This window comes from Amblyraja radiata, chromosome 29 (genome assembly GCF_010909765.2).
Source record: "Amblyraja radiata isolate CabotCenter1 chromosome 29, sAmbRad1.1.pri, whole genome shotgun sequence".
NCBI classification, from domain to species: domain Eukaryota; kingdom Metazoa; phylum Chordata; class Chondrichthyes; order Rajiformes; family Rajidae; genus Amblyraja; species Amblyraja radiata.
The window spans coordinates 29265257-29280968 of NC_045984.1; the positions used below are offsets into that span (position 1 = coordinate 29265257).

At 50.9% G+C, this 15712-nt stretch overlaps 1 protein-coding gene across 7 annotated transcripts in view; it reads right to left on the reverse strand.

The window, feature by feature from the left end:
* Positions 1-15712, reverse strand: part of myo9b (myosin IXB) — a 126839-nt gene that overhangs the window by 86296 nt on the left and 24831 nt on the right. For all 7 annotated transcript variants that reach the window (XM_033047082.1, XM_033047084.1, XM_033047079.1 and 4 more), the window contains exon 2: positions 13712-14617. In XM_033047082.1, coding sequence (XP_032902973.1) covers positions 13712-14554 — 843 coding nt within the window. In that variant the 5' untranslated portion in view covers positions 14555-14617. The remainder of the gene's footprint in view (positions 1-13711; positions 14618-15712) is intronic.

Consider the following 15712-nt stretch of genomic DNA (forward strand, 5'->3'; position numbering starts at 1 on the left):
CTCGATTCCCCCTACTCTGGGCAAGAGACTACCCCTGGTCTATTCCTCTCATGATCCTGTACACCTCTCTAAGATCTCAGCTGCCTCCCTGCAGCCCAGTCCCTGCCAAATGACACCTTTGGATTTGTTTCCGAACAGTTTCCTAAAGCTTCCACCCCAGCAGATTCTGCAGAAGTTGACTCAGGGGCTCAGTACTAACTAGAAGCAGAGTCGAGACACCGCGTTCCGATTTCTCAACCGACTCTGGACATCAACTGTGTCTCTGAAGGGGCGGGACGTCGGATTCAGTCACGCAGCTCAAACATAATTGTCAGTGGGAATCCAGTGATTTTTTCCCCCTGCAAATCCCAGATTAGAGTTTGGGCCCGGGGGGAGTGGGAGACAGGCAGAACGAGACAGGCAGACATAAAGGGAGAGACGGGGGGGGGGGGCTGCTGCAGGCAGGAAGAGAAAGGACTTGCATTTTGCACAAGTCCTCTCATGCCCTGTCCGGCCGATGAGCGATCGTTTTGAAGTGCCGTGACTGATGTAATGCAAGAAATGCAGAAGCGCCTAAATCTGTAATTAGCCGCTGCGGCTGGTGATGCGGCAGCTAGTTTGAGTCACGTCAAAGTACACAAAGACGCCATGGTGGGGGAAACAGGCCGGAGACGCCTGGAGAAGAGTCCCCCCCCCAATCCGAAACATCACCCTTCCTTTTTCCCCCCCTGAGAAGCTGCCTGAACCCGCTGAGTAACTCCAGTTCACAACAAGCTCTGACGTTTATAGGAGCAAAAATCAGGCCATTCGGCTCATCAATTCTACTCCGCCGTTCAATCATGGCTGATCTATCTTTCCTTCTCAACCCCATTCTTCTGCCTTCTCCCCATAACCCCCGACACCCGTACTAATCAGGAATCTGTCAGTCTCCCCTTTGAAAATGCACCATTAACTTGGCCTCCACAGTCCTCTGTGGCAATGAGTTCCACAGATTCACCACCCTCTGACTAACTATGTCTATCTTTATTAAAAAAACAGCTCCTTAAGCCTGTTCAGAATCATAGCTAGTCTGATATTCCTCAAGTTAATATGGGCAGCACGGTGGCGCAGGGGTAGAACTGCTGCCTCCCAGCGCCAGAGGCCCGGGTTCAATCCCGACTGTCTGTACGGAGTTTGTACGCTGTCCTCGTCACCTGCGCAGGTTTCCTCCTGCATTCCAAAGCCGTACAGGTTTGTAAGTTAATTGGCTCGTTACAAATACGAGTACAGGTACAACGAAATGTAGTTTAGCGTCTGGTCGGAGTGCAAGATAGTAGAAATATAAATCCTGGTTAAACAATATGTGCAATGTGGATGAATTAAACTGGTACATAGGCAAATAAATGTATACAGATGGGAGAGTATAAATGATAGCTAGCGTCTGGGACTGTGAGTTCAGCAGTGTAATGGTGTTATTGAAAAAGCTGTTCCTATATCTCTCGTTTCTCTTTCCTGTCACGTTTCAGTCTGAAGAAGGGTCTCGACCCGAAACGTCACCCGTTCCTTCTCGCCAGAGATGCTGCCTGTCCCGCTGAGTCGCTCCAGCTTTTTGTGTCTATCTTCGGGCCGAAGGGCCTGTTTCCATGCTGGGTCCCTGAACTAAACCATGCCGAAAACTCCGACTGATTGACCGAGCTTCTCATATCATATCTGCCTCCTCACGCCTCCCAGCAGCACATTCTCTGCCTCAGAGGGCGGTGGAGGCCGGTTCTCTGGATACTTTCAACAGGGAGCTAGATAGGGCTCTTAAAGATAGCGGAGTCAGGGGATACGGGGAGAAGGCAGGAACGGGGTACTGATTGGGGATGATCAGCCATGAAGACATTGAATGGCAGTGCTGGCTGGAAGGGCTGAATGGCCTACTCCTGCACCAATTTTCTATTGTCTATTCCAGACACCCACCACCTTGCGTAAGAAAGAAAACTTGCCCTAAACATCTCCTTTAAACTTCCCCATTCCCACCTTGAAAACTGATATCTCCATCCTGGGAAAAATGCTCTGGCTGTCTACCCTATCTTCGCCTCTCAGAATGTGATACACTTCTATTTGCCCCCCTCATCGTTGGCCTGTCGTCACACTTCCCTTTTATACTCCAGAGCCACACAAGAGCGGCCAGATCATCAGTTTCAGTAATGTTTAGCTTAGGGCAGAGATACAGCAGGGAAACAGGCCCTTCGGCCCATCAACTCCACGCCAACCATTCATCACACTTTCACTCTAGTTCCAATGTTATCTCACTTTCTCGTATGATACAATAAATACCATAGAACTTTATTTATACCAGGAGGGGAATTGATCGCCCACTCCCTGCATACACTGGGGGGGGGGTCATTTACAGAGGCTAAATATACAGAGGCCGAAGGGCCTGCTTCCGTGATGTATCTGTAAACCAGATACCCAAGGGGACGGGTGTGGTGGAGGGGAGGGTGATGTTGCCTAACGTCACTAACTGTGAAGCTGAACGACACATCATTGGAATTCTTGCCAATATGTAGCAGCACAATTGTGCCACAGGCAACGTCAGTGCTGGGGAATGTGGGAGCCTGGGCTTGTGCCGGCAGCAGCTTCCACAGGGATAGATGGCCAGGGTTTTAGACGGCATGGTCCTAACGATCCTCAAAAGGTCCCAACGCCTGCCTTCCGCAGTAGTGCTGCAGGCTGGGCAGTGGCCTGCGTAGTCAGGGTCGTGATGGTGACTACACAATCTACACGGGGAGAGGGAGGGGGGGGAGAGAGGGGGAGAGGAGGAGAGGGGGAGAGAGGGGAGAGAGGGGAGAGAGGGGAGAGAGAGGGGAGACAGGGGGAGACGGGGAGAGAGAGGGGAGAGAGGGGGGCGAGAGAGAGAGGGGATAGAGGGTGAGAGCGAGGGGAGAGAGGGAGAGAGGGGAGAGAGGGGATAGAGGGGGAAGAGGGGAGAGAGGGGGAGAGGGGAGAGAGGGGAGAGAGGGGGAGAGGGGATAGAGGGGCGAGAGGGGGAGAGGGGTGAGAGGGGGAGAGAGGGTGGGAGAGAGGGAGGGAGAGGGGAGAGGGGGATAAGGGGAGAGAGGAAGAGAGAGAGCGGGAGAGAGGGAGAGAGAGGGGGAGAGGGAGAGGGGGAGGGAGAGGGAGAGGGAGAGGGAGAGGGAGAGAGGGGTGAGAGAGGGTGGGAGAGGGAGGGAGGGGGGGGGAGGGAGGGGATTGATGCACTCTCCCCCCCCTCCCTCCCCAACCCCACCCTGCTCCTACCCCAGCCCCACACTATCTGCCCCTCCCCCTCCCCCTCCCCCACCCCCACTCTCTGCCCCTCCCCCACCCCCACTCCATTGAAGGACACAAGGAAGTGCAGATACTGGTTTACAAACAAATATAAGCGTTTCACGAGGTTATTGTCACGTGTACCGAGGTACAGTGAAAAGCCTGTGTTGCGTGAGATCCAGTCAGACGAAAGACAACGCACGATTACAATCGAGCCGTTAAGGTGAGTGCAGGGGGGCCAGTATATGAAGCGAGTGGCCAGACTGGAGGGAGTGGGCCGAAGGGCGGTCAGTGTGAGAGTCTCCCTCGGTACGGGAGCTCCTCGAACCCTCCAGCCACCGTTGCCGCCCGCCTGCCTGCCTGCCTGAGGCAGCAGAGGAAGGAACTACTTTTGTTTCAGTCACCGGCGCTGCAGGGAATGGCGTGCGGTCGTCGATCGATGCGAGAGGTCCCTCACGACTGCAAAACCACCAACCACATCTTCTCCATTTCCGACACGGTGGAGGAGGAGGATCAGAGAGAAGCAACTCTGTCCCAGAATAAACAAAGCCAGTGACCGTGGCTTCAAAATCACGAGAGGAATAGATCGGGTGGATGCACAGGGTCTGTTGCCCAGAGTAGGGGAATCGAGGACCAGAGGACACAGGTTCAAGGTGAAGGGGAAAAGATTTAATAGGAATCTGAGGGGAAACATTTTCACACAAAGGGTGGTGGGTGTATGGAACAAGCTGCCAGAGGAGGTAGTTGAGGCTGGGACTATCCCATCATTTAAGAAACTGTTGGACAGGTACATGGATAGGACGGGTTTGGAGGGATATGGACCAAGCGCAGGCAGGTGGGACTAGTGTAGCTGTGGCATGTTGCCCAGTGTGGGCATGTTGGGCTGAAGGGCCTGTTTCCACACTGTATCACTCTATGACTATGATTCTAACACACTGGCCCAGCGGTAGAGTTGCTGCCTCACAGCGCCAGAGATCCAGGTTCCGTTCCAACTACGGGCGCTGCCTGTACAGAGTTTGTACGTTCTCCCCGTGACCTGCGTGGGTTTTCTCCGGGTGCTCCGGTTTCCTCCCACACTACAAAGACGTGCTGGTTTGATGGCTAATTGGTTTCTGTAAATTGTCCCCAGTGTATGTAGGATAGAATCACCATCTTACACAATAGACAATAGGTGCAGGAGTAGGCCATTCGGCCCTTCGAAACAGCACCGCCATTCAATGTGATCATGGCTGATCATCCCCAATCAGTACCCCGTTCCTGCCTTCTCCCCATATCCCGCTATCTTTAAGAGCCCTATCTAGCTCTCTCTTGAAAGTCTCCAGAGAACCGGCCTCCACCGCCCTCTGAGGCAGAAAATTCCACAGACTCACCACTCTCTGTGAGAAAAAGTGTTTCCGTTCTAAATGGCTTACCCCTTATTCTTAAACTGTGGCCCGTGGTCCTGGACTCCCCCAACATCGGGAACATGTTTCCTGCCTCCAGCGTGTCCAAACCCTTAACAATCTTATATGTTTCAATAAGATCCACCCTCATCCTTCTAAACTCCAGAGCCCAACCGCTCCATTCTCTCAGCATACGACAGTCCCACCATCCCGGGAATTAACCTTGTAAACCTACGCTGCACTCCCTCAATAGCAAGAATGTCCCTCCTCAAATTAGGAATCTCTTCTCAATCAGTCTAAACCAAACTAAACCAGTGTAGGGGTGATGAATGGACAGGGTGGACTCGGCGAGCCGAAGGGCCTGTTTCCACACTGTGTCTATGAACATCACTGAACTGAAGTCGCAGGAACAGCGCATGTCCCAGTATCCAGTCCACCAGCAGTGTGCTGGGGTGTCCATGAATTCAGGACTTCGTTCGAAGATTTCTGCTGGAGAAATTCAGGCAGAAGTCAAGTCAAGTCAAGTTTATTCCTCACATACACATACGAGATGTGCAGTGAAATGAAAAGTGGCAAATGCTCGCGGACTTTGTGCAAAAAGACAAACAACCAAACAACCAAACAAACTACAAACACAATGATAAACACACACATATTCTTTTACATGTTAAATATTGGAAGGAAAAACGTTCAGTAGAGTTAGTCCCTGGTGAGATAGGAGTTTACAGTCCGAATGGCCTCTGGGAAGAAACTCCTTCTCAACCTCTCCGTTCTCACCGCATGGCAACGGAGGCGTTTGCCTGACCGTAGCAGCTGGAACAGTCCGTTGCAGGGGTGGAAGGGGTCCCCCATGATTTTATTGGCTCTGGAGTTGCACCTCCTGTTGTATAGTTCCTGCAGGGGGGGCGAGTGAAGTTCCCATAGTGCGTTCGGCTGAACGCACTACTCTCTGCAGAGCCTTCTTGTCCTGGGCAGAGCAATTCCCAAACCAGATGGTAATATTTCCGGACAAGATGCTTTCCACAGCCGCTGAGTAGAAGCTGAATAAAACCACCTTGCAACGAGAAATGACACAAAGAGCTGGGGTAACACAGCGGGTCAGGCAGCATCTCTGGAGTAAAGGAATGGGTGACGTTTCTGGTCGAGACCCCCCCCCCCTTCAGGCAGGGAAACGAGAGATAGAGATCGATGACGGTCAGTATCCCCTGACCCCTCAGTCTGAAGAAGGGTCTCGACCCAAAACGTCACCTATTCCTTTCTCTCCAGAGATGCTGCCTGACCCGCTGAGTTACTCCAGCTTTTTGTGTCCGTCTTCCGTTTAAACCAGCATCTGCAGTTCCTTCCCACACTTTAAAACAAAAAGATTCCTCCCGGCCCTTGTGTTATTAACCACGGTCACGAGGATACAGACTGAGGAAGAGTCAGAAACCATTTCTTGCGGTGATGTAGGGAGGCCAGATGTGAGGTGAAGCCAACCACCGGGCTGTGGGGACGGGACCACCGAAAGGAGAGGGGGGGGGAGGGGTCCACTCGTGGCCTGTCAGCCACCGCTTCACCCACATGATGTCCGTCCCTCTCTCCTACCCCCCCCACCCCGTCCTTCAATCCCGCCTCCCCTCAGAGATGTATCTACCTTAAGATGTATTAAAACACACGGGCGCAGCGGTAGAGTTGCTGCCTTGCAGCGCCAGAGACCCCCGGTTCAATCCTGACTACGGGCGCTGTCTGTGCGGAGTTTGTATGTTCTCCCCGTGACCGCGTGGGCTTTCTGCGGGATATCCGGTTTCGTTCCACGCTCTAAAGACGTGCGGGTCAATTGGCTTGGTAAAAATGTATAAAATGTAAAATTGTCCCTTAGTGTGTGCAGGGATTGCTGGTCGGCGCAGACTCGATGGGCCGAAGGGCCTGTTACCGCACTGTATCTCTCAACTAAACTAAACTCCCCTTCCCGTTCCCATGCTGCCCTGGGCCTCCTCCATTGCTAGAGGGAGGCCCACGCAAAAAAATTGGAGGAACGGCACCTCAAGTTTCACTCGGGTTGTTCCCAACCCTGCGGCACGAACATTGGATTCTCTAATTTTAAGCAACTTCTGCGGCCTTCAACATCTAGAGGCTTCAACTTCAACATCTCCGGTAAGGAGGTGGCCGACTGGGAGCTCCGGGCCGCGGGGTGTGCTCGACCTGTCCTGACGTCGGCGTTCCATAGAAACATAGAAAATAGGTGCAGGAGTAGAGGCCATTCGGCCCTTCGAGCTGCACCGCCATTCAATATGATCATGGCTGATCATCCAACTCAGTATCCCATCCCTGCCTTCTCTCCATACCCCCTGATCCCTTTAGCCACAAGGGCCACATCTAACTCCCTCTTAAATATAGCCAAAGAACTGGTCTCAACTACCTTCTGTGGCAGAGAATTCCAGAGATTCACCACTCTCTGTGTGAAAAATGTTTTCCTCATCTCGGCACTAAAGGATTTCCCCCTTATCCTTAAACTGTGACCCCTTGTCCTGGACTTCCCCAACATCAGGAACAATCTTCCTGCATCTAGCCTGTCCAACCCCTTAAGAATTTTGTAAGTTTCTATAAGATCCCCCCCTCAATCTTCTAAATTCTAGCGAGTACAAGCCGAGTCTATCCAGTCTCTCTTCATATGAAAGTCCTGACATCCCAGAGGGCTTGAACATCGGGCTGTCCGTAGCGGTGACTACGGAAGGTCAGGGCCCCGACCGCGGGTGAAGGAGGGAAGAGGAGGACTGTCTAAACTGTGTTGCCTTCCACCACAGTGAAGAATGTTGGTCACTGCACCTTATGGTACATGTGACAAATGCATTTGATCCTTGAACTTCTGCCTGCTCTCCCCCCTCTCTCCCCCCCTTGCCCCATTCCTCCGCTCTCACCGTTCCACAGTTCTCCACACAGTTTCCTTCTTGAGATCCCACCTTCCCTGGCCAACTAATGGGCCTACCAGGCACCCACCTTGCCCGAGGTCATTTGTAGCCAGCTCTGCTCAGTCCTGGTCTCTCCTCACCTCCAGTTCTTCACACCCCACCCCACGCCCTACACCCCACCCCACCCCACGCCCTACAAAAAACAAAAGAAAGAAAACAAAAAAAAAAGAACGAAAAAAAAAAAAGAAAAGAACAACAAAAAAAAAAAGAAAGAACAAAAAAAAAAAAAAAAAAAAAAAAAAAACACGAAAGAATAAAAAAAAAAAAAAAGCAGAACAAACAAAAAAAAAACAGAAAGAAAAAAAAAAAAATAAAACAAAAAAACCCAAAAACAAAAAAAAAAAAACCACAACAAACAAAAACACAAAAATACAAAAAAAAAAGAAAAAAAAAAACAACAAAAAAAGAAAGAAAAAAAAAAAAAAAAACAGAAAAAAAACAAAAAAAAAAAGAAAGAAAAAAAAAAAAAAAAAAACAAACAAAAAAAAACAAAAAAAAAAACAAAAAAAAAAAACCAAAAAAGAAAAACAAAAAAAAAAAAAAAAAAAATACAAAAAATCAAAAAATAAACCCAACACAAGAAAGACAAAAACCCCACGCCCTACACAAACAAAAACCCCACGAAAAACACCCAACCAACAACCTACACCCCACACAAAAACCTACAACACACCCCACGCACTACAAAACACCCACCAACCACGCCCTACACCCCATACAAATAAACACCCACCAAACCCCACACACTACACCCCACCCACGACCAACCCACCCAAACCCTAAACACCCCACCCCACGCCCTACACCCCACCCCACGCCCTACACCCCACCCCACGCCCTACACCCCACCCCACCCCACGCCCTACACCCCACCCCACACCCTACACCCCACCCCACACCCTACACCCCACCCCACACCCTACACCCCACCCCACACCCTACACCCCACCCCACACCCTACACCCCACCCCACGCCCTACACCCCACCCCACCCCACGCCCTTCACCCCACCCCACACCCTACACCCCACCCCACGCCTTACACCCCACGCCCCCACCCTACACCCCACCCCACGCCCTACACCCCACCCAATATCTTCAGTCTGAAGAAGGGTCCCCGACCCAAAACGTCACCCATCCTTTTTCTCCAGAGATGCTGCCTGACCCGCTGAGTTACTCCAGCACCTTGAGTCCATCTCCGAATTGACAACCTTAGAAACATCGAAAATAGGTGCAGGAGGAGGCCATTCGGCCCGTCAAGCCAGCACCGCCCGCCATTCATTGTGATCATGGCTGATCGTCCCCCAATCAATAACCCGTGCCTGCCTTCTCCCCAAAACCATTATCACAGGGCACCTCAAGGCTGGGTGCTCAGTCCCATGCACTACTCTCCTGGTATCCTATCCACTGTCCCTCAGTACACGTGACAATGAACTAAACACAATCCTTGACTGTGTAGCCAGACACAACTCAAAAGCCATCTTTAAATTTGTTGGCGACACCACAATTGTTGGATAACTAACATCCAGCAATGGTGGAGATTGATAATAGACACAACAAGCTGAAGTAACTCAGCCAGTCAGGCAGCATCTCTGGAGAAAAGGAAACGGTGACGTTGCTGGTCTCAACCCGAAACGTCACCCGTTCTTTTTCTCCAGAGATGCTGCCTGACCGGCTGAGTTACTCCAGCTTTTTGTGGCGATCTGCGGTTTAAACCAGCACCTGCAGTTCCTTCCTCCACAGGGAGATTGGTGTCGTGATTGAGCAACAATCCAGCTCTCACGATCAAGGGGATGACCGTTGACGTCCCATGAGAAAACCCAGGGATCCATGGCCTGTCTTCACCAACTGGCCTGTCTTCACCAACTGGCCTGCGGTGCAGAGGGGTTAACAGCTTCGAGTTCCTGGCCCGTGCATATCTCTGAAGATCTCCGCTTGACCCAGCTCATCGATGCAATCACAAAGAAAGCTTCAACACAGCCTCGGACTTCCTCAAAAGATCGAGGAGATTCAGCATGTGGCTGAACGCCTGTATCAAACTCTTCTGTCGTGCAACTAGAGAGCGTGTCGACTGGTGGCTTCACTGCCCGTTCTGAAACTCAAAGGCCTCATGGGGGAAGGAGGTTGCAGATAGCCAAGTGTTTTATTGTCATATGTCCCAAAACGGAACAAGGACATTCTTGATCAATTACATTCTTACTTGCAGCAACGTAACATATATATGTACGCATACACACACACACACATACATGTACACACACATATACATGCACAGATACACACATATACATGTACACACACATATACATACACACACATATACATGTACACGCACATATACATGTACACACATGTACACACACATATACATGTACACACACATATACATACACACACATATACATACACACACATATACACACACACACATATACATGTACACACACACACATTTACATGTACACACACATATACATGTACACATACACACACATACATGTACACACACACACACATACATGTACACACACACACACATACATGTACACATACACACACACATGTACACATACACATGTACACATACATACATGTACACAAACATATACATGTACACATACACACACACATATACATGTACACATACACGCACACATACATACACACATATATAAATTTTATTGTTCCATTTCAGGACATATGACAAAAAAATGTACTTTCTGCAGTATAAGAAAGTTTCACGTGTGTGTGCGCGTGCGTGCGTGTGTGTACATATATATATATATATGTATACACACACACACACACACACACACAGTCCTGGCAGGTCCAGGAACAGCTTCTTCCCGGCGGCTGTCACTCTACTCAACAACGTACCTCGGTGACTGCCAATCACCCCCCCACCCCCCGGACACTTATTATCACTTATTATTATTTATTTAAATCATTTGCTATGTCGCTCTTCCAGGGAGATGCTAAATGCATTTCGTTGTCTCTGTACTGTACACTGACAATGACAATTAAAATTGAATCTGAATCTGAATCTGAATCTGACACATATCTATCTAAAAAATAAATACATGAACTTTCTTTGCGATACATATTTCTATACTCTATATTTCTCTATCTATTCACACACTTACGTACATACAAGTCATTTGGAGCTTATTTGGATGTTATAGTCATAGAGTGATACAGTGTGGAAACAGGCCCTACCACCCAACTTGCCCACACCGGCCAACATATCCCAGCTACACCAGTCCCACCTGACTGAGTTTGGCCCACATCTCTGAACAGGTTGTCCCTCAGATTCCCATTCAATCTTTTCCCCTTCACCTTAAACCAATGTCCTCTGGTCCTCGAATCACCTACCTGATCTATACACCTCTACAGTATAAGTTCACCCCTCATCCTCCTGCGCTCCAGGTAATAGAATCCCAGCCTACTCAGCCTCTCCCTATAGCTCAGACCCTCTAGTCCTGGCAACATCCTTGTAAATCTTCTCTGTTCCCTTCTAGTGTTTAATAACCTGTTGTTTGTAGAGGCAGTGGTGTACACTGCCCGTTCCATCACCGGTGTAGGCCTGTGTAGGAAAGAACTGCAGATGCTGGCTTAAATCGAAGGTAGGCCCAGAATGCTGGAGTAACTCAACGGGACGGGCAGCATCTCTGGAGAGAAGGAATGGGTGACGTTTCGGGTCGAGACCCTGCTTCAGGCCCGGAGAAAAACCGCACGGTCACAGGGAGAACGTGCAAACTCCGTGCAGACAGCACCCGTAGACAGGATCGAACCCGGGGATCGAACCCGGCGCTTGTGAGGCAGCACCTCTATCGCTGCTCCACTGCTGCGCCCAACATTCGTTTTCTGGTGATGAAGTTTGTTCGAACGTTGTCACTCCCGACAGTCCCCTGAAGATCTGTCTAATCCCTGTGCCTAATGAGGCCCTGCCTTACCAGCGTTGCATTCCAGCCAAAGCTTGTTCTTGTCTCACATTTTTTAGACATGTCGTAGATCAGGAAGTGGAATCCAAGACGCTCCAGTCGTCTCGTGTAGACCACATCCCCTTCACACACACACACACACAGAAGGAAAGGCTCTCCCAAACCAACTCCTCCTCTCAATCCTACACTTTCATACACACTTAGTAACTGAGCATGACTCACTGACCTCCTCCCAGCCCATTCCTTCCAACGCAAGCATTGCTGCAGCAGTCAGATGCAGAGTGATGTTGCAGAGAACCTCCTCGGCTTAAAGAAGGGTGACTATGTTCGTAAGTTATAGGTGCAGAATTAGGCCATTCGGCCCATCGAGTCTACGCCGCCATTCAATCATGGCTGATCTCTGCGTTCTATCCCCATTCTCCTGCCTTCTGCCCAAAACCCTCGACACCCATATAACCATATATAACCATATAACACTTACAGCACAGAAAACAGGCCATCTCGGCCCTTCAAGTCCGTGCCGAACACTTATTTTCCCCTAATCCCATCTACGTGCAATCAGACCATAACCCTCCATTCCTTTCCCGTCCATATACCTATATGACCCGTTCGAATCAAAAAAATTGTCTATCTTTTCCACTCAACCCCATTCTCCTGCCTTCTCCCCATAACCCGACAACCGTACTGATCGAGAATCTGTCAATGGCGGCCTTAAAAACGCCCAATGACTTGGCCTCCACAGCCGCCTGTGGCAATGGATTCCACAGATTCACCGCCCTCGGGCCGAAGAATTTCCTCCTCATCTCCTTTCTAAAGGTGCGTATTATCCACGGACACAGACGAACAGAGCAAGAGCGTGACCTAAGGTGTGTGGGCAACGGGACTATGGCAGGGAACGCAGTCGGTATCAGTGCAAGGGCATGTTGGAACAACCAGCACATCACCCCACTTTGGATCTCTCTTGAGATCACGCATTCTCGAGCCAACAATGAGGCCTACCAGGGCACCACCCTGCCCGAGGTCATTTGTGGCTGGCCCATATTGGTCCAAGTCTTTCCTCGCCTCCACCCTGCTCCCCCCCCACCCTCACCCCCTACTTTCAATCTGAAGAAGGGCCCCAACACAAAATGCCACCCATCTATTTTCTCCAGTGATGATGCCTGACCTGCTGAGTTTGGCACAAGTCAGCATCTGCAGTTCATTGTTTCTACATAGTAAAGTTCTGTCAAGCCAGACATGTCAAACATCAAGGTGAGGGACATCGAATTCTCCACCTTGAGATAACATCAACTAAACAGCCGCCCCTCTCCCCTTTCTGCCCCTTCTCCCCCACAAACATCCCAACGCCTCTCTCCACATCACCACCCACCCCCCCCCCACCCCATCCTTGCATATATCTCTCCCCTCCCCTCCCACCTACAGTGCTTCCCCTATATACACAATTGCTACCAATCACAATTCATGCCTCATCAATCCTCCAGCTTCACAATTCGCCGCTCTCTCATCCCCTTGTGTGTGTGTGTGTTCATCTCCGCTCTGTGTCCCACCGCCTGCCCAACAAAAACACTCCTCTGGCTTAACCTTTTTTTTTTACAACAAGTCACGGATCAGGAAGTGAGAGGCGATCTTATAGAGGTGTACAACATCATGAGAGTAACAGAGAGACGCACACACACACACACACACACACACACACACACAGAGTCTCTTGCCCAGAGTAGATGAATTTGTGCGCGTGTGTGTGTGTGTGTGTGTGTGTGGTGTGTGTGTGTGTGTGTGTGCATGTGTGTGTGTGTGCATGTGTGTGTGTGTGCGCGCGCATGTGTGTGTGTGTGTGTGTGTGTGTGTGCGCGTGTGTGTGTGCATGTGTGCGTGTGTGCGTGTGTGCATGTGTGTGCATTTGTGTGCATGTGTGTGAGTGTGTGTTTGCGCGCATGCATATATATATACACACACACACACATCTCTCTCTCTCTCTCTTATGTATGTGTGTGTGCGTGTGTGTGTGTGTGTGCATGTGTGTACGTGTATATATATATATACACACACACACACGCACATGCACACACACAGAACTAACACATGTATCCAGACCACATACACAGTACTGAGCAGTTTTTGTCTATTCAGGGTTTTACAGGCTACTATACATAGAGTTTGAACCAGGCCCAAGGCTGAGCGAGCCTTACCTCCAGCACAGGTCCCGCTCCCAGGATGGTCCTCTCGACCCCGCTGGCGTACCCCTTCTGGCTGAGGGCGGTGAGACAGTGGATGAGGAAGTTGGTGCTCTGGGTCTTGCCCGAGCCGCTCTCTCCGGAGATGACGATGCACTGGTTGAGCTGCTTGGCCAGCATGGTGTGGTAGGCCACGTCTGCAACGGCAAAGATATGGGGCTCCAACTTGCCCAGCTGGTGGTTCTCGTACATCTTCACGTACTTGGGGTTGTAGATGGGCAGGAACTTGAAGGGGTTGATGGCGATCAGGATGCTGCCGGCGTAGGTGTAGATCTTGCGCTTCAGGAAGCGGGTCTTGAAGGTCTGCAGGATGGTCTCCTGGGTGAGGCTGGGCAGCTTGCACAGGTCGTTGTAGAGGTAGGGTTCGGGGAGCAGGAACCCGCGCTCCACCAGGCTGTGCTTCTCCCTCTCCTTGGCCAGCAGCTGCAGGTTGATGTAGCGGATGGTCCCGTCGCTGTTCCTCTCCTGCAGGAGGAAGAAGTAACCTTCGCTCTGGGCGTGGACCTCCTGCGCCCGCCTCGGCCACAGCAGCACCCGCTGGACGGGGAGGTCGTTGGCGTCCAGGATCCACTCCTCGCCCCCGGACTCCTTCACCTCCGCCAGCACGTAGCACTTGGACGTGTCCAGGTTGAGCCGTCCCACCACATCCCCGATCACCTCGCCCGCCGTCACGCCCTTGGGGGCCTGCAGGTGGCAGCACACAGAGTCCTCGCTGTAGAGGCTCGGGCAGATCTGAAGCGTGTAGATCTTGCCCTCCTGCTGGTCCAAGCCTGGCGGCACCGGCACCTTCACACTCATGCTGCCTCACGGGGGGTCAACCCTCACCATTCCACACCGTGCCCAGCCCACAACTCCATCAACCTAGATGGGAGGGGAGGAGATGAGATGGGAGGAGATGAGATGGGAGATGAAAGATGGGAGGAGATGAAATGAGATGGGAGATGAGATGGGATGGGAGATGAGATGGGAGGAGATGAGATGGGATGGGAGATGAGATGGGATGGGAGATGAGATGGGATGGGAGATGAGATGGGAGGAGATGAAATGGGATCGGAGATGAGATGGGATGGGAGATGAGATGGGATGGGAGATGAGATGGGATGGGAGATGAGATGGGATGGGATGGGAGATGAGATGGGATGGGAGATGAGATGGGATGGGAGATGAGATGGGATGGGAGATGAGATGGGATGGGAGATGGGATGGGAGGAGATGAGATGGGAAGAGATAGGAGGAGATGGGATGGGAGGAGATGAGATGAGAGGAGAGAGGGATGAATATGAGAGGAGGGAGGTGGAGATGGGTAGGGAGCGGAGGGAAAGGGAGAGAAGTAACAGAAGGAGGGAGAGAAGGGAGGTAGAGAGGGAAGGGTGGGAGGGTGAGAGGGGTGGAAGAGGAGAGGAAAGTATGTTACTTCAATGCATTGTGTGTCTGAGATGATACAAATTCACATTCTCTTCCCACCTTTACAAATCCCTTCAACACTAAAGCCAAAGAAGTGAAATCACACAATTCAACCCAGTGGTGTAAAGGTGTGGCAGCGGCAGACAGTGTAGGTGGTATTACAAGTGGTCCTCCACCGTTTGGGCCTGTGAGCGGTGGCATTAGGGTCGGGGAAGGGTAGCGGGAATCCTCTCTCTCTGCCTCCAAACCCAACTCATAGGTTGTAGGTCATTCGGCCCATCGCGTCTACTCCCAACATTCAATCATGGCTGACCTATCTTTCCCTCTCAACCCCATTCTCCCCGTAACCCCCGACACCCGTTACCAATCAAGAATCTGTCAATCTCCGCCTTAAAAATATCCATTGGCTTGGCCTCCACTCCCATCTGCGGCAATGAATTCCACTGATTCACCGTCCTAAAGAAATTCCTCCTCATCTCCATTCCACGGGTACATCCTTTTATTCTGAGGTTGCGGCCTCTGGTCCCAGACTCTCCCACTAGTAGACACATC